General features: G+C 41.9%; 1 protein-coding gene across 1 annotated transcript; it reads right to left on the minus strand.

Annotated features, from left to right (window-relative positions):
* Positions 1-1,137: 1,137 nt before the first annotated feature.
* Positions 1,138-17,215, minus strand: LOC134079086 (uncharacterized protein K02A2.6-like). Its single transcript, XM_062535255.1, has 5 exons — positions 13,240-17,215; positions 12,532-12,689; positions 2,743-2,889; positions 2,412-2,655; positions 1,138-1,178 (listed from the first exon to the last, which is right to left on the minus strand). Exons 1-5 carry the CDS (start codon positions 17,213-17,215, stop codon positions 1,138-1,140), a joined length of 4,566 nt encoding a protein of 1,521 aa, XP_062391239.1.
* Between the last annotated feature and the right edge of the window lie 6,733 nt (positions 17,216-23,948).

A 23,948-nucleotide genomic window follows, 5' to 3' on the forward strand; every position in this document is an offset into this window, starting at 1 on the left:
CACATCTAACAATAACCCAGGTCGTGCACAGCGGCGCTTTATATTCACACACAAATAAATGTCCCGAACAATCCCAAGCGTTGCAATTCCCCCTCTCATTCAGTCCAGAAAATAAACCTAAAAGTCTAAACTAAACGAAAGATGTCCTGTTTGCCAGGCGCACAAGTATTTGCCACGCGCACAAGAGTCAATAATCCAATCCAGGAAAACGAACGGGCCGCTGCCGACAAAACGTCCCGCGATGTAGCAAACAAAAAAATATAATGCTCAGGAAAAAAAGGGAAAATGCGATTGCTGTCTCTCTGCTAGAGCTATCAATATGGAAACACAAAAAAACAATCGATCTCACCAACTCTGGTGAATGCACCAGCAGTCCGCGAAGACTTTCTCTCTTCGTGCGTCCTCTGTTTGGTAATGCACCGGTCCAAACTGCGCACAGCGTTTAACTGATGTGAAAATACGTTTACTCTGTAGTCTTTTATTGTTGTTAGTTTCAAACTCGCAGGAAAACATTTAAAAACACTCGTTGCCGCAGCACTGAGCTGGCTAGGCCTACTGGCGCCACAGATTCAAAATCTCACACACGCACTTGATACCCTCTTCAGACCGCCCCCATCACCTAGCGCATTCGGGTAAGGTGCGCGTGTATAAAAAAATTTACATGTGCATACAATGATATTACATGAGAACTACAGAGATATTATATGCAATTAAACAATGTGTGACAAAGTGGTATTGTAAAGAGCCCGACTACGCCACTCTGGGAATTTCACCCAGAGGAATATTACTTCAATGTTTAGTTCACAACCAGGTTCAGTAATGGCACACAAGTTCGTTTTACTCAAGATGCAAAAGACGTGGTTCCATCCATAAAAGTGTTTATTGATGCACAAATAGAATCACAAAGTAATAAAACAGATACCAGTAGGATTCGCATACACTCGCAAACAGATAAGACACAGACAGGGGAAGAGGACCGGGGCTGAGGCTTACCAGTGGGGAGAGAGATCACCATAGGCCAGGGGGGTCCTGGGAAGTCAACCAATCACACGTGCGCGGACACACACACACACGGCAAGGAGGATCCACAGCAAAGAGCACACGTGACCACAGCACACAGGAAGGGACACCACCACCTCAGAGGAACAGCTGCCCTCCCCACGTTAGGCCCTCAGCTCCTGGGAATAATAAAGAGACAGAAATTAACAATAGACAGGGACACACACACGCACACGCACAGCCGTGCAATGGGATATGGGTGGCCCGCAGCTGGGAGTGTCTTGCTGGTGATAAACTTAACCAAACCAATTCCAAATAGTTAGGCTGCCAAACACTGGTGATCTGCGGCAAGATAATGGCCTCCCCCCAGTGTGTAAATCAAAAAGAGGAATACAACAGGACAATAACACAAATCAGCAAAATACAACTTAACACAAGTTTCAGGACGGCAGCTACTGCGATCACTGGTGATCTGCAGCAAGAGAGAATGGCCTCCTACCAGTGCATCAAAAGAACATAAACAGACACATCAGAAATAATACAAACTGAGGGATCAACTCAAATCACCACAGACAATATAATAAGTCAACGGTTAGGCCTGCATTCAGACACATAAACCACAGGACAGGCAACACAGAACACAACCACGCCACAAACACAGTAGTGAGATAGGGTGTCCGCATCCGCCACCGCCGCTAGCGTCGGTGAAGCAGGAAGTAGCGATGCGATTGCAGGAGAATCAATACAGCAAAACAGCAGTGAGCTAGCCCAGACGGCGGTAGATGCCAACGCCGACTTGCAATTCCAATTAAGTAGTAGCTCGTCACTCGGAGCCAGACACTGAACGAGAGGGAAAGACAAACAGTGCGGGAAGAGCGAAGCAAGCACTGACGGTGCAGCAACCAGGTAGACAGGGGCTTAACAGGAAGTGGCAACGGCAGGTGTCCAGGCCAATTCAAGTAGCAGCTCGTCACGGAGCCAGACAATGAACGAGAAGGGAGAGGCAAACAGTGCGGGAAGAGTGAGGCAAGCACTGACGGTGCAGCAACCGGGTAGGAAGGGGCTTAACAGGAAGTGGCAACGGCAGGTGTCCAGGCGTTTGCCTAAGCGAACGCACCCTACTATTTTATCCGGTAGCCAGATAAACGGATTGGCTGACTAATTACAAAGGACTCCACCCATTAGTCCTACTACAATCTGTCCCACCTTTTTGCATCGTCGTCCCGACGGTGGAATTCAAAGTCAAACTCAAACTACCTAATTCCAGGGCCTAAATACGGCTGAAATTGCACTAGATAACGGGCCAACAGGATCACTTGCTGTGTGGTTTGCGGCTTGTGGTAGCCGGTGGGGGTTAGAGTGTTGGCCCGCCGTAGCCCTGGAGGTGCGCCGTTGGACTATTTCACTGGTACCAGGCAGGTTTTCCGATGGGGGAGCTAATGGCATCACTGGCATGCTCGTGCTTGGCAGGCACAATTCTAGTGGGACAGGAGGTGCAACAGGGCCGAGGGTATGCTCAGGAACTGGAAGAGAGCAGACGGCCATAGGTGCAGGTCCTTCTTGGGGGTGTTGGGCAGACGCAGGGACCAAGAGGGCCAAGTCACCATCTACCTCATCTTCCCCTGCAACAAGAATCTCCTCTGCCAATAAGCCAGTCTGAGGGGGACACATAGGAGGGTCCGGTCCTAAACGGGCCTTCAGGAGATTACGATGAACATGTCTTACCCTACTCTGATCACTCACTGGTGCAATCGTGTACACCCCTCTCCCGTCAGGGGGGGGTTTTACGACCTGATACACCACTGGGCTCCACAGGTCCTGAATTTTATGTCGACCCCTCACATTAAAATCCCGGAGGTAGACCAGTTGACCCTCCCCAGGGCCACCCACCTGATAGAAGAATATGGCAAGGCTCTATTATATTTCTAGCTCATATCGAGAAGAATGCACGATGGAAATAACTGTGGACTAACTGTGGATAACTTGTAGCCTAGACCATAAAGGTAAGTTCATTGTCCTTACGTTTAGCTATGTTGGAAGGCTAATTTGTGGTTTTGTCGTGTGAAAGTATAAGACTGAAACATGTTAGCTTCGATGTTCGTTTGCAAAATAAAACACATCTAATGCTAGATGATCGAAGTTCATCGAGGGATGCGAGGTCACCTGCGTGACAGTCACGCACCCATCCACTAACCTAGCCTATGTCCCTGCAATTGAAATCAAACTACAGCGTTACATCAGTCTAACTGTAAACAGTGGCAGACGGAGTTTTTAGGAAATAGACCAAAGTCTGGATTTGTTTATTTATTGTATGGTCGGACTAATGAGATGTCGGACCAATGGGCCTCTTTTTTTCGGACCAATGGGATGTCGGACTAATGGGATCTCTGGTCAATGGTTCATTTTCGGACTAATGAGATGTCGGACTAATGGTATGTTGGACCAATGGTATGGAACCGCACCAGCATCGTTCAACATCAGATTCTGACCACAGATGAAGTGCCTGTCTGGAAACGGGCTTACAGAACATCCCCTCATAAGCAAGCTGTTATCCATCAGCACATAGACAAAATGTTAAAAGATAAAATAATAGAGCCGTCATCCTCTGCATGGGCTTCACCAGTGGTGCTTGTTCCCAAACCTGACGGTTCATTCAGATTCTGTGTTGATTATAGAGGGGTGAATGCCAAAACTCACCACGATGCTTACCCAATGCCATTGGTTCATGAGATACTGGAGTCTATGCAGGCCGTGCTTACTTTAGTACGTTCGACTTGAAAAGTGGATACTGGCAAATTATGATGTCTGAAGAGAGCAAGAAGAAGACTGCTGTGATCACCTCGGAGGGATTATTCCAATTCAAATCTATGCCTTTCGGATTACGAAATGCTGGAGCTTCATTCCAGCGTTAAATGGAACAAGCTCTAGGCGAGTTGAAAGGGAAGTAATGCTTTGTGTACATTGATGACATCATATTTTTTTCCAAAACACCTGAACAGCACCTAGTTGATTTGGATACAGTTTTTGCCAAGTTACATCAGGCGCAACTCACCCTTAATGTAAAGAAATGTCATCTGTTCCAGACTCCTCTATCCTTCTTGGGTCTTATTGTGTCTGGAAAGGGGGTGGAAGTAGATCCCATGAAAGTGGCATCTATTGGAGAGTATCCAGCGCCCACAGATTTGAAAAGTCTACAGAGGTTTCTGGGTCTCATTGGATGGTACCACAAATTCATACCCAGAATGGCAGATTTGGCCGCGCCGTTAAACCATCTGAAGAGAAAGGGAGTTAAATGGGAATGGACAGAAACCTGCCAGCGTGCTTGCCTTGCACTAAAAGAGGCTCTCCTTTCTTCGCCGGTACTGTGTCAACCTATGCCAGATGTGGAATTTCAAGTCCGAACGGACGCCAGTAACGTGGGGCTTGGTGCGGTCCTCACTCAGCAGCTGGATGGAGAAGAGAGAGTGATCGCATCCAGGGCTTTGCGAGGGGCCGAAGTGAGATATTCCACGTCCGAAAATAGCTAGGGCCGAATACGTGAAAAATCATGAAGATTGGGCACTTCTGGAAAAGTTTTTGATTTTTGGCAGGGTGTTAGGTATGGGCCTAAGGTTTTTAAAAATCCATGGATACAAGTTGGGGTGGCCCCCCTAGTGGCAGTTACCGTAAAATCCAAAACGGCCCCCACTGAAAAGAGAAAAGGTTATATCTCAGTTTTCTTTAGTCATAAATTGTTGTATAATGACACTTTTTCTACTTGATTTGATACAAGGAATTATCATTATCTTCCTATATTCAGGTTATTTTCATGTCAAATGGATTGCCATGGTCACTTTTTGCTTGAAAAAGGTCCATATCTCTGAAGTTGAATATCATAAAAAGATTATTCAGGCCTCTAAACCCATACATTCACCCTTTAGGAATAATATTGAACAAGTTGCCATAATTCTAGTGTGAAAAATATTGTTTAGCAAATGTCTTACCAGAAACTGTCTTTTTCTGAAATCAATACATCATAGACCAGCAGCCAAATGCCATAATTTAGGTGAACCTGGTTTTGTCGGTTAAAGTTTTTTTTTTGTTGCAGAATCTAGTAGACTAGGGGTACCTCTTGAAGATTTAGGAGGGTGCCTGGTGAAATCCCTTGGGTAATTTCATATATTAAGCCTTTCTTGTCCAATGTGTTGAATATAAGGTGGAGATACTACAGGTGAATAGGGTAAAAAAAAAAATAAAAAGCAGATATCACAATGAAATTTCACCAGTTGATTGCCTAGGTCAATATGAAAAATAAATGTATTACAAGTTTTCTGTACTAATGTTTGAATATGCAAATCAGGCATGATACAATTAAATATGCGCTGATTTGCTTAAACTTAAATAAAATATGACCATTGGATAAAGCCAGTTTTTTTTTCTTTTCATTTTGTTCACACAAGAGATTAAATGTATTTAACAGAGGGAATTATGGATATCTCATTCAGTTATTCAGTACATCAGGAAATAATGACAATAGCCTTTAAAAAGTCAATTTTCGCTATGTTTTTTAGGAATAACATGTCATACAAATCAGGCTAAGAATAATATATTAACAAGCCCTTCTGTAAAAACCTTCTAAATATGGTTAGGTATGAGACTGAAAAGTTTGGTGTATGTAGATGCTTGTGAAGTTGAGATTTTGTTCTCAGCACTGGTGCTCCACGGGGTTGTGTGTTAAGCCCTCTGTTGTATTCACTGTACACATATGACTGTGCAGCCACTGACAGCTCCAACACCATCATTAGAGTGCATGCAAATGCACTCTACTGTTATCCGACATCTTCTTATTATCGATATTATTATTACAGTGCATGAAAATGCACTGTACTGTTCTTCCTCGGTCTTCTTCTTCTTCTTCTTATTATTATTACAGTGCATGAAAATGCACTGTACTGTTCTTCCTATTCTTCTTATTATTATTATTAAACTTCTTCTTCTAACGCTCGCAATTCAGCTTCAACCGTTTAACGTAGAAACTTCATTCAAACTTTGTTGCGTAGGTCTTGCTTATGCCATATGTGCTTTATATTTTTCAACTTTGTAACTTTTATACTTTTTAAACTATTAGTTAAAAACTATCACCATTTCCCCCATAGACTTAACATTGCTCATTATGACATCACGGCAGCAATTAGAATGTTACCCCAGCTGGTCAGCCACCTGGGCACCAACTGTCAGTTTCTCTCAGGCTCCTCTCTGAAGACTACATATTCTGTTCCCCTGTATCCTCTGCGCACAACAGTATCAAAATAAGTCCTCCTAATTCCATCCAACTTTATATCCATTCATCTTCTTCAAACCATTCACTCATCCACCCATTCTAAACAGTCTGCCTATCAACAACATCAATTAGACGCTCTACATTGAACTTTTAAACAATCTACTCTGTCTCAGGCTGGCTCTCTTAAGACTAGCCAGTTAAATTGATTACACCTGTATCTGTATCCACTACTCTCAGTAGAGAGCTGTGTCTCTCCATTCTACAAGAATATAAGGCACATTCCATCCAACATTCTATCCATTCATCTTCTTCAGACCATTCACTCATCCACCCATTAAACTGTCTATCAACATCTATTAAACAATCTGTCTATCAACATCCATTAAACTTTAAATTAAACATTAATTAGACTATCTACATTCAACTTTTAAATTATTTACTCTGTCTCAGGCTTTAAGAGTACTCTGGCACTCTTAAGACTAGCCAGTTAAATTGATTACACCTGTGTCAACTACTCTCAGAGAGCTGTATCAGTGTCTCTCTTAACAAGAATATAAGGCACATTCCATCCAACCTTCTATCCACTCATCTTCTTCAGACCATTCACTCATCCACCCATTAAACTGTCAATCAATATCTATTAAACAATCTGCCTATCAACATCCATTAAACATTCTGTCTATCAACATTAATTAGACTATCTACATACAACTTTTAAAGTATTTACTGTGGGTCCCTCTCAAGCAGCGTTTATATGTCCTCCCTCGCTCCTCGATCCTCAATGATCTACATAAAGAAAGATAGAAGAAGGGCTAGACTATCCCATTGTTGCCGCTCCATCATTCTTTATGTAGATCAGTGAGGAGCGAGAGAGGACGCGTAAACGCTATGAGAGGCACCTTCTGTCTCAGGCTTTAAGCATACAATCTCATTAAGACTACAGATCCTGTTTCACTACTTCCTCTGTCTACAACTGTTTCAAAATAAAGGTCCTCACTGCAATTATACACTATTAAATCATTTAACCATTGAAACTACTCAACTATTGAAATGTTCAACCATTCCAACTGTCAGTTATCATCAACTATGCCTCCAGTCAACTACATGAAACCTCCATGTACCTAGCAACCAACATAGCAACCATTAAAATTAAGTGTTTATAACCGTTTCCATAGCAACCAACATGATTATACTGCAGTAACTTCTTGTTTCCTGATAGTGGCCACCATGGATACCCTAGCAACAAATGTTTCAAAATAAAAGTCCTCACTAGCAAGTTAGCTAGTTAGCATAGTTAACATTGTTAACATAGTTAGCATTTTTAGCATAACTGCAAAAAATCATCAACTAAGTTAGCTAATCAACCTGGTTAGCATTGTCAGCAAATTTAGCATTGTTAGCATAGTTAGCATTTTTAACATTACTGCTAGAAATCATCGATAAGTTAGCTAATCAACCTGGTTAGCATTGTTAGTAAAGTTAGCATTGCTAGCATAATTAGCATTTTTAGCTTAACTGCTAGAAATCATTAGCTAAGTTAGCTAATCAACATTTTAACATGAATAGAAATCATTAGTTAAGTTAGAACTGGAATGTTTCATCTTTAAACTGTCTACCTTCACACTATCAACTCTCTGTAAACTATGCAACCACCATGTTTACCCTAGCTACACCTTAGTAACCATATCTACATTATCTATCTTTTTTAGCATTTTCATGCACTGGTAATTCCTTGGAATTGCATTTCTAGTTCTTCTTCTAACGCACGCAATTCAGCTTCAACCGTTTAACGTAGAAACTTCATTCAAACGTTGTTGTGTAGGTCTTGCTTATGCCATGCCTGCTTTGTATTTTTCAACTTTGTAACTTTTATACTTTTTAAACTATGAGTTAAAAACTATTACAATTTCCCCCATAGACTTAACATTGCTCATTATGACATCACGGCAGCAATTAGAATCTTACGCCAGCTGGCCGGCCACCTGGGCACCAACTGTCAGTTTCTCTGGCTTTAAGCATACAGTCTCTCAGAAGACTACACATATCCTGTTAAACTGTTTCCTCTGTCCACAACTGTTTCAAAATAAAAGTCCTCAATGCAATAATACACTATTAAATCATTTAACCATTGAAACTACTCAACTATTGAACTCTTCAACCATTCCAACTGTCAGTTATCATCCACTATGCCTCCAGTCAACTACATGAAACCTCCATGTACCTAGCAACCAACATAGCAACCATTAAAATTAAGTGTTTATGACCGTTTCCATAGCAACCAACATGATTATACTGCAGTAACTTCTTGTTTCTTGATAGTGGCCACCATGGATACCCTAGCAACAAATGTTTCAAAATAAAAGTCCTCACTAGCAAGTTAGCTAGTTAGCATGGTTAGCATAGTTAGCATAGGTAGCGTTTTTAGCATAACTGCAAAAAATCATCAACTAAGTTAGCTAATCAACCTGGTTAGCATTGTTAGCAAATTTAGCATTGTTAGCATAGTTAGTATTTTTAGCATTACTACTAGAAATCATCGATTAAGTTAGCTAATCAACCTGGTTAGCATTGTTAATAAAGTTAGCATTGCTAACATTATTAGCATTTTTAACATAACTGCTAGAAATCATTAGCTAAGTTAGCTAATCAACATTTTAACATGAATAGAAATCATTAGTAAAGTTAGAACTGGAATGTTTCATCTTTTAACTGTCTACCTTCACACTATCAACTCTCTGTAAACTATGCAACCACCATGTTTACCCTAGCTACACCTTAATAACCATATCTACATTATCTATCTATTTTTGCATTTTCATGCACTGGTAATTCCTTGGAATTGCATTTCTAGTTCTTCTTCTAACGCTTTTTGTGCGTTCAATTCAGCTTCAACCGTTCGACGTAGAAACTTCATTCAAACTGCACTGCGTAGGTCTTACTTAGGTGACTTCAGCTATGTTTTTTTCAACTTTGAAAACTTTATCGTTGAATTTATATTAATTTTTTTAAAAAAAATTTCTCCCATAGACTTAACATTGGATTATGACATCATAATAGGGCAATTAGAATCTTATGCCAGGTGGCCAGCCCCACCTGCAGCAGCTCTCTCTCTCTCAGGCTTTAAGCATACAATCAAGTCAAGTCAAATTTTATTTATATAGCACATTTAAAAGCAACAGCATTGCACCAAAGTGCTTTACATAGAACAAATAAATAACAATAATAATAACAACAATAATAATAATAATAATACAATATTAGTAGGCAAAAGGATGGGCATTGTGATAATATTAATGAAACAATGAAACTAAAAATAAAAACAAATAAGAAACAGTGGAGATAAACAAAAAGGAAACATTTGAGGGAGAGGTGGGGAGGTCAGGGAGTGTTAAAAGCTAGGGAGAAGAGGTAAGTCTTTAAGTTGGATTTAAAGCTAGTAATAGTGGGGCAAGATTTGATAGTATCAGGAAGGCTATTCCAGAGTTGGGGGGCATAGACAGAAAAAGCTCTGTCACCTTTGGATTTAAGTGAAGCAGAGGGAATAGAAAGAAGACATTGTGAGGAAGAACGAAGAAGTCTAGGAGGACAGTAAGGAATTAAGAGATCACAGATGTATTGAGGTGCTAAGTCATGTAAGGCTTTATAAACAAAGAGCAGAATTTTAAAATTAATTCTTTGTTCAACAGGGAGCCAGTGAAGTTTAGCCAACACAGGTGTAATGTGGTCATGTTTCTTAGATCCAGTTAGCAATCTTGCTGCAGCATTTTGGACAATCTGGAGTCTGTGCAGGGTTGACTTAGTTAAACCTACATACAGTGAGTTGCAGTAATCAAGTCTAGATGATATGAAGGCATGTATAAGGACTTCTAAATCACTGTAGGAAAGACAGGACTTAAGTTTGGCTATTAATCGAAGCTGGAAAAAACTCCCTTTGACCACGCTGTTGACTTGCTTGTTAAAAGTCAAAGCAGAGTCTAGGAAAACACCTAGGTTTTTAACAACACTGTGGTGGTTAACAGACAGAGGGCCAAGAGCCTTGCTAAGAGTGTTGACAGAGTTTGATGGTCCAAAAATGATCACTTCTGTTTTATTTTCATTAAGCTGTAAAAAATTGTTAGCCATCCAATTCTTAATGTCACTGAGACAAAGAAAAAGGTTGCTCAATGAACAGGAATTTTCAGGTGCCACTGGTATATAAAATTGGGTATCATCCGCATAGCAGTGGTAACGAATATTGTGACGGTTAAAAATGGACCCCAGGGGAAGCATATATAAAGAAAATAACAGAGGCCCTAAAATAGAACCCTGGGGGACACCACACTTAATGGGAGCAGATGATGACAAAGCATTACCTAAATGCACTGAAAAAGATCTATCAGTTAGATAGGATCTGAACCAAGTTAATACAGTGCCTTGCAGACCGACTTCAACATCCAGGCGTTTTAAAAGGATATTGTGGGCAATAGTGTCAAAAGCAGCACTAAGATCTAATAAGACCAGAAGGGCACAGGAACCAGAGTCAACAGAGAGCATTAAATCATTATGGACCTTAAGTAATGCAGACTCTGTACTATGAAGTGGTCTAAAACCAGATTGAAACTTGTCGAGGATATTAGAAGTGTTTAAATAGGAAGAGACCTGAGACAGAACAACTTTTTCTAAGATCTTTGATAGAAAGGGCAATTTAGATATGGGCCTATAATTTTTCAAATCAATAGGATCAAGGCTAGGTTTTTTCAGGAGAGGTTGTACAATAGCGTGTTTAAAGCCAGAGGGTACCACTCCATTAGCCAGAGAGCTGTTAATGGTACTCAAAACAAAAGGGCAAATGGCTGCAAAAACTTCCTTGAAAAGGTGAGATGGGAGAATATCAGAGTGGCAAGAAGAGGGCTTCATATGAGAGACCACATCAGACAGCTGTGAGGAGGAGACTGGTTGGAACTGTTGGAGGCGGTTAATAACAGACTGGCACAGAGCAGGATCAGAAGTTGAGGGTGAGATGTGAGATTTTATGATGTCAATTTTGTCAATAAAGAAATTGAGAAACATCTCACAGGTTTCTGTTGTAGCAGGCAGAGAGGATATGGTGGAAGGAGGATTAATGATAGAATTAATTGTGTTAAACAACACTTTAGGTCTGTGGGCATTTTTGTTAATAAGCTTAGCATAGAAATCTGCCTTCGCTGCTTTGACTGTGTTTTGATAAGCCTTAAGAGAATCTCTAAATATATTGTAGGAAACCTGTAGTTTATCTTTTTTCCATTTCCGTTCTGCTTTCCTGCAAGCCTTTCTGAGCGAACGGGTAGTGGAATTAAGCCAAGGAGTAGTTGACCTATTGGGTTTACACCGCTTTTGTTTTAAAGGAGCTACAGAATCAAGGGTGGCAAGACAGGAAGTATTAAAAAGAGTAAGTAGATCCTCAGTGTCTGTGCAGGAGGAAAGCGAATCTAAGACAGCAGGTGAAAGAGAGAGCATGAAACTATTAGAGAAATGTGAAGCCGTGGTGGAATTAATAGCTCTGACAAGGGAGTAGGATGAAGGGGAAGGAGGGGTGGGACAAAACAGAGCAGATTCAAATAAAATCATAAAATGATCAGACACACCAGTATCAACGATATTAACATTGGAAACTGAGAAACCAGAGGACAATACTAGGTCTAGTATGTGACCCTTCTGATGTGTAGGGGCCATAACTGACTGCACAAGGTTAAAAGAGTCAACAAGGCCTAAAAACTCATTGACCAAAGGTTTAGATGGGCAGCATATGTGGATGTTAAAGTCACCCAAGATTAGTAACTTATCAGCATGAGAGGCCATATAAGACAGAAGATCGGCAAATTCTTGAATGAATTTACAATTAATTTTTGGTGGACGGTAAACTAAGGCACAAAGTACAGATGCGTTAATCTTAAACAGCTGTAGTTCAAAAGTAGAAAACACATCAGTAGGTACAAATCTACATTTGAAACTGTTCCTAAACACTGTAACTAGCCCACCACCACGACCACAGAGCCTAGGCGAGTTTAAGAAGCTGCACTGAGGAGGGCAAAGGTCACCAAGTGCAATGATGTCATCACCAGAGAGCCAAGACTCAGTGATAAATAAAAAGTCTAGATGGTGGGAGGTAAAACGGTCATTAAGAATAAATGCTTTGTTTGAAATAGAGCGAGCATTTAAAACAGCAAATCTAACCAGAGAAGAGTCCTGCTCATGCCGGTCTTGCAATGAGCCACAGCTAGGAAAGTTTACCCGGCTGTGCGAGACCTCCTCACCGGAGTCAGTGGTAGCAGCGTCGGGTACAGCAGTGGCAACAGCAGAAGCAGCAGCAGGCACAGTCCGTATGGTGATGAGATGTTCGTGGAGGACTTTCTTTCGGAGTGCAAAGTTGCCAACTGGATTGAGTCGCCCAGGAGAGCCGCATTGTAATATCCTGGATATTAGTAAAGGACAGGCGCACAGCATGTAGTCATTATCTGAAGTTTACTAGAACACTTGTTGGAGCAATACATCAGCCTAGCAGTCTCTGAATACTACTTCTACAGCACAGCACTGAGCTACTTACTACATTGTCTTTTAGTTGAACTGATACTGCCCCCTAGTGGACAATTCTAACATGACAGAGTTAACATTCTCCCATCTACTACATTCCTCCCCCCTTAAGCAGTTGCTTACTTCCGTTAACAAACATTTCAACAGAATATACGTCTTGGGAACAACATACAACTCCCTGCATAAAATCCATGAAACATGCAACAGCCACTCCCATTTAACTGTGACCTTGAAATAAAGTACATAATGTTTAAACATGTTTTCATTTAACCATGACTAAGTACTGTCACACCAAGTACACAGTCCACTTTTTTTTTTTTTTTTTTTACAATATCATTAACACTCGTAGTCTTTCAAATAAATTGGCTTCGACATCGGTCTCACCGGCCGACGAGCAGGTGTAGTCGAACATCGTGACTGCAGTGGAGCACCTGGAGGTTGAATGTCCCTAACTGATGGTTCGGCATTTTCTGAAGTCGGTTCAGCCACATCTTGAGTGCTTGCTTCTGGAACACCACAGTTTCCCTCAGGAATGGAACTCTTTGAAGCCGCCATAGCTGCTGCTGGAGATTCAGCCGGCCCCGGGGTGTCCATGATCTTTGGTTCCCAGTCCTTGTCCTCCACCCTGGCCAAAATCTGGTCGACGTGCCTGCGCACAATGCTGCCATCACCAAGCATGACCTTGTAGGAGACAGGACCAGTTATCTTGGTAATGAACCCGGGAATCCACTTAGGTCCATGACTAAAATTCCTTGTGATCACTGCATCTCCCTCCTGGAATTGTCTCCCTGCCACTTGCTTGTCATGATGTTTCTTTTGAATGTTCTGTTTCCGTTCCACTCTCATTCTGCGGTCCGGATGGATAAGGTCTAACGTTGATCTTAATTTTCTCCCTTGCAACATCTCCGCCGGTGACAGCCCAGTGGTGGACTGTGGTGTGATGCGGTAGCTAAACAGCACTCTTGACACTTTAGTGGTCAGGCTTCCCTCACCTGCCTTCTTCATCATTGACTTGAATGTCTGGACTGCGCGCTCAGCACAACCATTGGAGGAAGCATGATAAGGAGCTGAAGTGATGTGTTCGATTCCATTTTTCTGCATGAATTCTCTGAACTCCGCACTCACAAAACACGAGCCATTATCGGACACAACTGTCTCTGGTAGTCCTTGATTACTAAAACTCTTTCTTAGACATTCAATCGTGCTGGCTGAGGTTGAGGTCGTTACAGGATAAACATCCATCCATTTGGAATGAGCGTCCATCACAATCAAAAACATGTGTCCCATAAAAGGTCCTGCATAGTCAATGTGTAACCTTTGCCATGGTTTGCTCGGCCACTCCCAGGGATGGAGTGGTGCGGGAGCTGGTGAGTTACGGTGTTCTTGGCATGCGACACATCTTTTAACAACAGCTTCAATGTCGGCATCCAACTTTGGCCACCAGAAGTAGCTTCGCGCTAAAGCTTTCATTCTAGTGATGCCGATGTGACCATGATGTAGTTGCTGTAACAAAGTGTCCCTTCCCGGCGGCGGCACCACTACACGTGAGCCCCACAGGACACATCCATCTTGCACACTTAACTCGGTTTGCCTAACAGCATATGGTTGGAAAGCTGGGTCTCGGTCTTGTGGCGGCCAACCATGGTGGATGAACTGTGTCACCCTGGACAACACAGGGTCTCTGCTTGTCCATCTACTCATTTCTGCTGCCGAGACGAGGGTCACATTCTCCATCATCAGCACTCGGTCCTCTTGCTCTCTCTTTACAGACTGTTGAGGCAGAGGGAGTCGACTCAACGCATCTGCATTGCTGTGGTGTTTTCCTGGCTTGTAAACAATCTCGTACTCATACGCTCTCAGAGTTACTGCCCACCGCTGTATACGAGGGGAGGCCATTTGAGGCACTGCCTTCATCTCATTGAAAAGAGACAGTAAAGGTTTGTGGTCAGTGCAAATTACGAACTTTCTTCCATATAAATATTTATGGAACCGCTGAATGCCAAATATCACCGCCAGACCTTCTTTGTCCAGTTGTGAGTAGTTTGATTCAGCAGATGTTAGTGTCCTAGACATAAAGCTGATCGGTCTCTCTTGTCCATTTGGCATGCGATGCGACAACACCACACCCACTCCATAAGGAGATGCATCGCAAGACAGGATCAGGTCTTTTTGGCTGTCATAATGCACTAACACATCAGACGACTGCATGAGTCGCTTGGACTCCTCAAAAGCTCTCTCTTGTCCTGCCTCCCATTTCCATGCGGTTTCCTTCCTTAACAGTTCATGCAAAGGCGATAACAATGTCGACAGGTTTGGCAGGAACCTGTTGTAGTAGTTGAGCAGTCCTAGGTAGGCCCGAAGTTCTGTGACATTAGACGGTGCTGGTGCATCTTGTATTGCCCTGACCTTGTGTGGCAAAGGATGAAGTCCATTGGCATCCACCTTGTGTCCAAGGAACTCGGCTTCCTGTTCCATGAACGCACATTTGCTGCGCTTTAGACGAAGACCAGCTTCCTGCAGCCGTGTTAACACCTCATTCAGCGTTGCCAAGTGGTCTTGGTCACTCTGGCCAGTCAGCAGAATATCGTCCAAATACACAGCTACGTTCGGGATACCAGCCACCAGACTCTCCATCATTCGTTGAAAAATGGCTGGACTGGAGGAGACCCCAAATGGAAGACGATTCACCTGAAACAGACCTTTATGCGTATTAATAGTGACATATGGCTTGGATGCCTCATCAAGTATCACCTGCTGATACGCATGGCTCAGGTCCAGTTTACTGAACTTTTCGCCACCTGACAACTTCTCAAACAAGTCCTCCAATTTTGGTATTGGATACTGCTCGAGTTTGGACACCTGGTTGACAGTGAGCTTGTAGTCTCCACAAATGCGCACCGAATTATCAGGTTTTAACACTGGCACGATCGGTGCTGCCCACTCTGAGAATTTCACTGGCTCGATAATTCCCTGGTTTGAGAGTCTCTCTAACTCTATCTCCACCCTCTTCCTCATAGCATAGGGTACTGGCCTGGGTTTATAGAACTTTGGAGCCACGCCCTCTTTGACGTAGATTTTCGCTGGCGGACCTCTCCAGGTTCCCAGTTCCTCCTTGAAAACCTCTTCCTTCTGCTGAAGCACACATTGCAATGTCAGCTCTTGCTGCTCCATCTTGTTTATAAGAACACAGTTCATTCCCAGCGCCTTTATCCATGCCCTGCCTAACAGGTTTGGTCCTGGGCCTGCTACGACCACTACTGGCAGCTGTTTGACTTGGCCCTTGTACCTTACAGTAACATCTGCCGCCCCCAGTGTTGGTACTTTTTCACCCGTATAGGTTTTCAAAGTCATTGAGCAGTCCTGCAACTGTTGTGTGCCCCCTGCTGTTCGTAACTTAGCATATTCTGTCTTTGATAAAATCGTCACACTACAGCCAGTATCCACCTCAAATTCAACAATGTTCTTATTGATGTTAAGCTGTGCAACCATGGGGTCTACTTTTGTTATTTTTGGCTCTGTTAGCTTGTAAATCGTAAACACCTCTTCATCACTGGTGACACTTTCCGGGGATTCGCTAATGTGATGCGCAGACTGCTTTTTATCATTCCTGAAACTTTTTTCAAACTGCTTGTGCTTCCCTCCACCCTTAAGCTGCTGGCCTGCAGGTGGCGAGGATTTGCATACCCTCTTTACATGTCCTTTTTTACCACAGGCATGGCACTTTTCATTGATAAATCGACAGTCTTTCGCCATGTGTTCACCCCCACACCTGTAACACGTGAACGGTGTTGCTTTTCCTTGTCCTTTATAGTGTGACTCCACATTATGCACTAGCAGTTGGGGTGCTGATTTACTCACGGTGCCCTCCAGTGTTTTCAGTTGCAGATCACGCACATCTCTATTCGCCGTTTCCATGGCCAGTGCAACTTTCAAGGCCTTCTCAAATGTGAGCTCAGGCTCCGCCAACAATCTCCTCTGCATGCGATCATCTGCAACGCCACACACGAGCCGGTCGCGTAACATCTCCATCAACTTATCACCATAGTTGCAATGTTGAGCTAGCTCACGTAGCACTGCCACATACTCAGTCACGGTTTCAGTTGTCGCCCTAGTCCTCGAATTGAATTTAAATCTTTGGACTATTTCGCTGGGCTTCGGGTTATAATGTGACTGAAGCAGATCCGTCAAATCCTTATATGACTTTTCGCCAGGCTTGTGTGGGCTCAATAAGTTCCTCATTAAACTGTACGTCCGACTGCCAACAGAGCTTAACAATATCGCCCGCTTCTTTCCCTCATCTGTGATCCCATTCGCCACAAAAAAATGTCCCAACACTTCGACGTATTCCTCCCAAGTCTGGGTCTGACTGTCAAATGCAGTAAGCGTTCCTACCATTGCAGTAGCCATCTCGACGTCTTGGTTAGCGTTAGCTTCCCCGTCATCCGACATTAGCCGTATGTCCGCGTTGTCGAGCTCTCAAGACTCTCCTTGTTATCTTTGTTGTTAACAACGTCCACCGAGCTCACCGGTTTCCTCGTCGCCAGATGTAATATCCTGGATATTAGTAAAGGACAGGCGCACAGCATGTAGTCATTATCTGAAGTTTACTAGAACACTTGTTGGAGCAATACATCAGCCTAGCAGTCTCTGAATACTACTTCTACAGCACAGCACTGAGCTACTTACTACATTGTCTTTTAGTTGAACTGATACTGCCCCCTAGTGGACAATTCTAACATGACAGAGTTAACATTCTCCCATCTACTACACGCATCGAGACTGCAGAGTCGGGATGGCATCCTCCGTCGCTCGATGGATGGTAAAGGAGCGGCGTGACCCTCTGTGCGTGTAGCGCTTCCTCCGAAGGATCCCTGAAGCCTTGCAAAGGTGGAGCACATCTGCATCGATGGAAGAAGTGGCAATAGAGGTGGCAATGGAGAAGGCGTGCTGTCGAAGTTCCTCCGCGGTGTAAAGAAATCCACCCATGTACAGTAGTCTACACAGACTATGTGAGCTGTTGATGTGAGCTTTAGATGGGCGCGCAACAACGCAGGCAGACACAGCACAAAGCCTCGATCTCCCAGGACAAGCTAGTCAACCGACTAACACGGCAATCTAAGCGATCCGCCGGCAGGATGGAGAGGGAGAGAGACACTGTGTAGCCAAAGTTTCGAAACCGCGCAAGCTCCAATGCAGCGCAACTCGCAGTGAGTAGGCCTAGCTGGTCAGTCCAGGCCAGGTGTTAGCAGTATTCCTTCAAGGACAGGACGTGCAGGATCCACAGAGACCAGGCAGGCAGATGAGGCAGGCAGGCAGACAGGTAGGCGGCACCGCAGTAGCTTTCTTGCCTCGCTGATGACCGAGCAGTGGTAGCTGAGCCAACGCAACTAGGCGAAACTACGGGAAACTTCTGAATATAGCGATTACCCTGGCGGAAAATGTCAATAAAAATAGCGAACTAAATACAAAAATATGTATGATAAATATTACTATGAGTCGATTGGAAAAATATTCACATGAAATTATAAAACTTTTAAAAAAGTCAAATAAAAACATGCCAGCTGGAGTGGCGTCAGTCTCGCCAGCGTCCCCGTAACCTAGCAACCTCTCTGTGAAGACTACATATCCTGTTAAACTGTTTACTCTGTCCACAACTGTTTCAAAATAAAAGTCCTCACTGCAATAATACACTATTAAATCATTTAACCATTGAAAATACTCAACTATTTAACTGTTCAACCATTCCAACTGTCAGTTATCATCAACTATGCCTCCAGTCAACTACATGAAACCTCCAGCTACCTAGCAACCAACATAGCAACCATTAAAATTAAGCTTTTATGACAGTTTCCATAGCAACCAACATGATTATACTACAGTAACTTCTTTATTTCTGATAGTGGCCATCATGGATAGCCTAGCAACAAATGTTTCAAAATAAAAGTCCTCACTAGCAAGTTAGCATGGTTAGCATTGTTAGCATAGATAGCATTTTTAGCATAACTGCTAGAAATCATTAGCTAAGTTAGCTAATCAACCTGGTTAGCATCGTTAGCAAAGTTAACATTGTTAGCATAGTTAGCATTTTTAGCATAACTGCTAGAAATCATCAACTAAATTAGCTAATCAACCTTGTAACCATAGTTAGCATGGTTAGCATTGTTAGCATAGTTAGCATTTTTGCATAACTGCTAAAAATCATTAGCCATGTTAGCTAATCTGGTAATCAGGTAAGCTAATTCAATTTTAAACAGTCTATCTTCGCACTATCAACTTTCAAAAACTATGAAACCACCATGTCTACCCTAGCAACACCTTAGTAACCATATCTACATAATTTATCTGTACATTTTTGCATTTTCATGCACTCGTAATTTCCTTGGAATTACATTCTCTAGTTAAGTTTGCTGATGGCAAAACTGCTAGCAAACATGAGCTAAGTTAGCTAAGCAATCTGATTAGCATATTAGCATTATTAACATAACTGTTAGCAAACATTAGCGAAACATTAAACATCCATTAAACTTTACCTATCGCCATCCATTTAAAAGTATTTACCTATCAACATCAATTAAACTATCGGTCTGTCAACATTCATTAAATTATCTTTTTATCAACAGCTTTTAAGCTATCCATATTCAATTTTAAACTGTCTATCTTTGCACTATCAACTTTCATAAACTATGAAACCACCATGTCTACCCTAGCAACACCTTAATGAACATATATGATTTATCTGTACATTTTTGCATTTTCATGCACTCGTAATTTCCTTGGAATTACATTCTCTAGTTTACATTCATGCACACCATGAATGTTATGATTCAGTTTTATTTACATTCCTGCACACCATGAATGTTATGATTCTGTTTTATTTACATACCTGCACACCATGCATGTTTTGATTTGTGTAATGATTAATTTTCATTGACACATATGCACACCACAGATGTAGTGATTAAAGGTCCCAGAGAATGGAAATAATTTTTTTCTTGGTTTTCATGAATTATGAGAGGTTGTGCATAAACAAAGAGCTATCATGAACATGAGGCATGATTGTGCCCTCCTTCATATGGAAATCTTGAACTTAGAAATAGACACTAAAAAACGGGCGATTCAGCAAAACTGCTTGCTTGTGATGTCAGACCTCGCAAAGCCATTGAAGTTCAATTGGGGTTGCCAAAGAGGGCGCCATTTAGTCAAACAGACCATTTCAATACCCAGCCTAAATATATGGTTTTAATTAGTCTTGTAAAATTGCAATTGAGTTTATTTTTTTTAAATCAAAGTTGAAAATATACTATTTTAACATCAGAGAACACAGTGCAATACTCAATTCATCCATTCTCTGGGACCTTTAATGTAATGCAATAACAAACAACTCCTGCCATCATGTGATGAGAAAAACCTCCCTTATGAATAATGAGTAGCTTATTTACATGGTGGAGTCGACTAAAAATAATAATCTTTAGACTTGGGATGAACAGCAACATTTTCTGAATTCAGATTCAAAGTGATACACCTCAAGGGTGTGGTCCGTCCTCTAAAATCTTTACTTTTTTTGACCAATGAAAAAAACCTCACTGACCACCTAACTTCCTAAATATCCAGCGGGAAAAAAATCATATATTGCACTCCGCGGAGCACACTTTGAGCCCAGTGTTTCTCCAAGTGTGGCTCACCGAGTCTAAATTGCATTTTTTCTGCAGTATTTAGGGTGTGTTGGATTCATAGTTCAGACTTTAAAGCATTAATGTTGAATGACTTCCTGAAGCTGATCATGATCTGAATTGGTGTAGATATCCTTGTACTGTCTGTAGGGATGCAGTTCTCCTTCAGTTTCAGTGTGACATGATTTATCGCTGATGACATCTGATGTGCAGATATCAGGTACCAGCTTTTTGGGACGCCTCCCATCAACTTCCCAGCTCATGGGGCGCAGAAGATCACCCTTGGAGATGGGGCGGTGGTACTCATCAGTTAAGCACTGTAGGTGAAAGCCTGGAAATACAAACATTCCGTCTTATCCCGCGCTTCATTGAGATTGAGTTAAACTATTTAATATGTATTAACCATCTGACTCCAATTATGCTACAGTATAAAGGCTAGCCAGGTTGTTACTGTTGGCTATGGAGTATCAATCAACGATAACATTGCAAAAGGTTATCTCACTATAAGGCTATTTGGTAATCATAAAGGATCCAACCCGACACCATCAACAGTATTTCCCAGTTCAGTGATGTTTAGCAGTTTCTTTGTTCCAGGCCCAGGCTTTTAACACTCAGATGCTACATTGGGTTGGTGAAATCTTACTGAAATAACTTTTAACTTAATCCACTTTTAACGAGTTTAACAAGTCCTCATAATATACATGGTTACACTGCTTAGGTGTCTGGTTAAACAAATTCCATTCTAGAAATACCACCTCAGGAAAGTTACAGATTACCAATTAACATGACACTTTATTGTAGTAATGACAGAAATACAATCTTACAATCAAATAATGTTCAAGACACAGACAACAATAAAGTATCAAAGACAATTCAGCAATCAATCTAAAATAGACCTAATAGTCACAATAGCATACCTGGCATAGATGTGACTACACAGAAGTGAATCCTGAGAAGCAGGAATGGTGCTTAGCATAGATTTAACTACACAGAAGGTGGGAGCTCTGGCAAGCAGAATAAAATCCTCACACCTCATTCTTATTACCGTTAAGTACAGTAATTTCCCGCATATAAGCTGCATTGTGTATAAGCCAGTGTTTTATGCAAGTTAAAAGAAACAAAGCCATATTAACACTATATTAACTGCCCCCTGTATTAACCTCATATAGCGGAATACATTTTGCATAAGCCACGGCTAATAGTCAGGAAATTACAGTATCCAGCCAGAACAGGAGATTCTTGGATAACATTCCAAACTAGAAATGAACACAGACACTATACATGTAAAAGACCATGGATACACAGGATATCTCTCATCAACAGCGAAGGGCGATAGGAGTGTTTTCATCAGAACACAGACCATTTTCTCCTAGACCACAGAACAACATTTATACACTTATCTACAAATGAGACCCTTTTACTTCTCACACTAATACATTAACATTGATATCAAACACAGATACAGATACATTTCAGTTTCCAATAGTTAAGTTCAAGAGCAGTTCATGGTTGTAGAGAGGGGAGACTAGTGGGGTATACTACGAATCTCGCTGAACATAACCAGGGGTGCGTTTCCCGATAACGATGGATAGACACTCTTACGAGGGTTTTCTACGATTCATCTTAAGATCGATCGTTAGGATTTGCTGACTGTTTCCCGAACATGCTTGTAGCGTGAACGCGCGTGCACTGCTCTTACGATGCTCTTAAGGGAGCTGTCCACGATAAAAGTTCTGAAATATCCCCTAATTTGATGGTGATGTCAGGTGACTGCACGTCATAGCTAAGCCACCGTCTGAACTTCGGATCTATACATTAATTAACATCAATACGAAAATAGAAAACCTTTGACATCTGCATGTGAGCATTCCAATTAGCCTAGGCCATATACCACACGCATACATACTTTTGTATTATTTAACATTAGATTGTTGCCCCGTTTGTATGTTTGTTGGAAGATATGTATATTAGGCTTCGGCTAGATTACTCCTACATCGTTTATGCGAGTTTTCTGCTAACCTACTTGTGAGAGCACGGTGTGCTGCCTGTGCAATAATGTTTCGTGTCACTTATGCAGACGTTTGAATAAAGAGGTTGATAAGAAAATGAGGAAATGTGTAGGCTTAAATAACATAGCCTATAGGCTTAGATTTTGACGCAGAACAGACTATTGTCACATATTCCTTTCTCTGTTTTTACCTCATAAGCCTAATAAAAAAGAAAAAAGAAAAGGCTACACAAAAAGATAATGGCAAAGTTTTCTGGCAACGTCTCCTTTCATAACTTGTAGGCTATTCTTGTCCGGTTTTAATAACATTATGTCCATTGAATGAATGCTATTGTGCACGCTAAAATCTGAATCATCACAAGTAAATTTACAATAAAGAATGGTAACGTAAGTTGGATCATTGTATTCTTAGTTGTAATCCCCCTGCATATCCTGCTGGTGACTCCACTGAGGCATAGCGTTACGACACTCTTAGGCAGTAACGAGAACTCTGGATCACTCGTAGATCTACGAGTGTTTTCACGATGCTCTTAAGCTACGATGGTTTCGGGAAACAGTCGGCAAATCTTAAGACGGTCGTAAGAGGGACTTTACGATCATCGTAGGCTTACGATGCTTTCGGGAAACGCACCCCAGGCTTTCTTTGGATAACCTGGATGGATAAATGCGAAACTCACAATCAGAGTTGAGTGGTATTACGAAACTCGCTCACGGATGAATTTATCAAACTAGGCTTTCAGCTCAGATCTGTGCGCGTTCTTGTGGTTGGGGTGACTTTGACCGATTGGGAAACGTGGAGACGCACACGACAGCCTAGGTTAACCAACGATTACTTCCGCATTTATGAGCGGCAGAGAAATCTAGGGTGGTCTTTTTTAGTGTCTAACCCATAACATCAAAAAATCGATGGTCATCAGATATTGCATGGCATGCACATCCATAGTAGTGACATGTTTGCACGCGCAACATACTGTAGTTAAAAGCGCCTCCGAGATTCAAAATGTTTTCAGAGGCAGAGCTGCTCCTGTTCGAAGTATGACAGATTAGCACATGTGAGATAACTTTGTTTTTCAAGATAATGGATTGGTTAGGATTGGTCAGAAGGCGGTAGTTTTTCACGATTTGAGCTATAACTTAGCACATAACCTGCTCCCGACCAGGTTTGGTTGCGGGCATAAGATAACATGGTGATACAGCGACGCTAAAACAAATCCACTTTCGTATGACAGCATACCCTGGTTTTGAGCGCAGCATACCTCACTAACCCACTAATCGAGATTCATAGTACACCCCATAGAAAGGCTGCTTGGCATGGGGCTGAGATTTCTGTGTGTAATCTTTGAATTAGTTTTTTTGAGTTGCTCTCCCTGAGCAGCTGTTTTAAAGGGCAAACTGGATGTGTTTCTGTGAGCTGAAATCCATGATCATTGCATCTATGATATCTATGTATGTAGTCCATAAC

The sequence above is a fragment of the Sardina pilchardus genome, chromosome 4, assembly GCF_963854185.1.
Source record: "Sardina pilchardus chromosome 4, fSarPil1.1, whole genome shotgun sequence".
Lineage (NCBI taxonomy): Eukaryota > Metazoa > Chordata > Actinopteri > Clupeiformes > Clupeidae > Sardina > Sardina pilchardus.

Excerpts from the sequence above, each read along its gene's own strand:
- LOC134079086 (XM_062535255.1), bottom strand. The coding sequence starts at position 17,215 with ATGGCTACTGCAATGGTAGGAACGCTTACTGCATTTGACAGTCAGACC. Across the intron at positions 12,690-13,239 it reads TAGGGACATTCAACCTCCAG|GATATTACAATGCGGCTCTC; the intron begins GTGCTCCACTGC and ends ACTAATATCCAG. Across the intron at positions 1,179-2,411 it reads CCCATCGGAAAACCTGCCTG|GAGCTGAGGGCCTAACGTGG; the intron begins GTACCAGTGAAA and ends TATTATTCCCAG.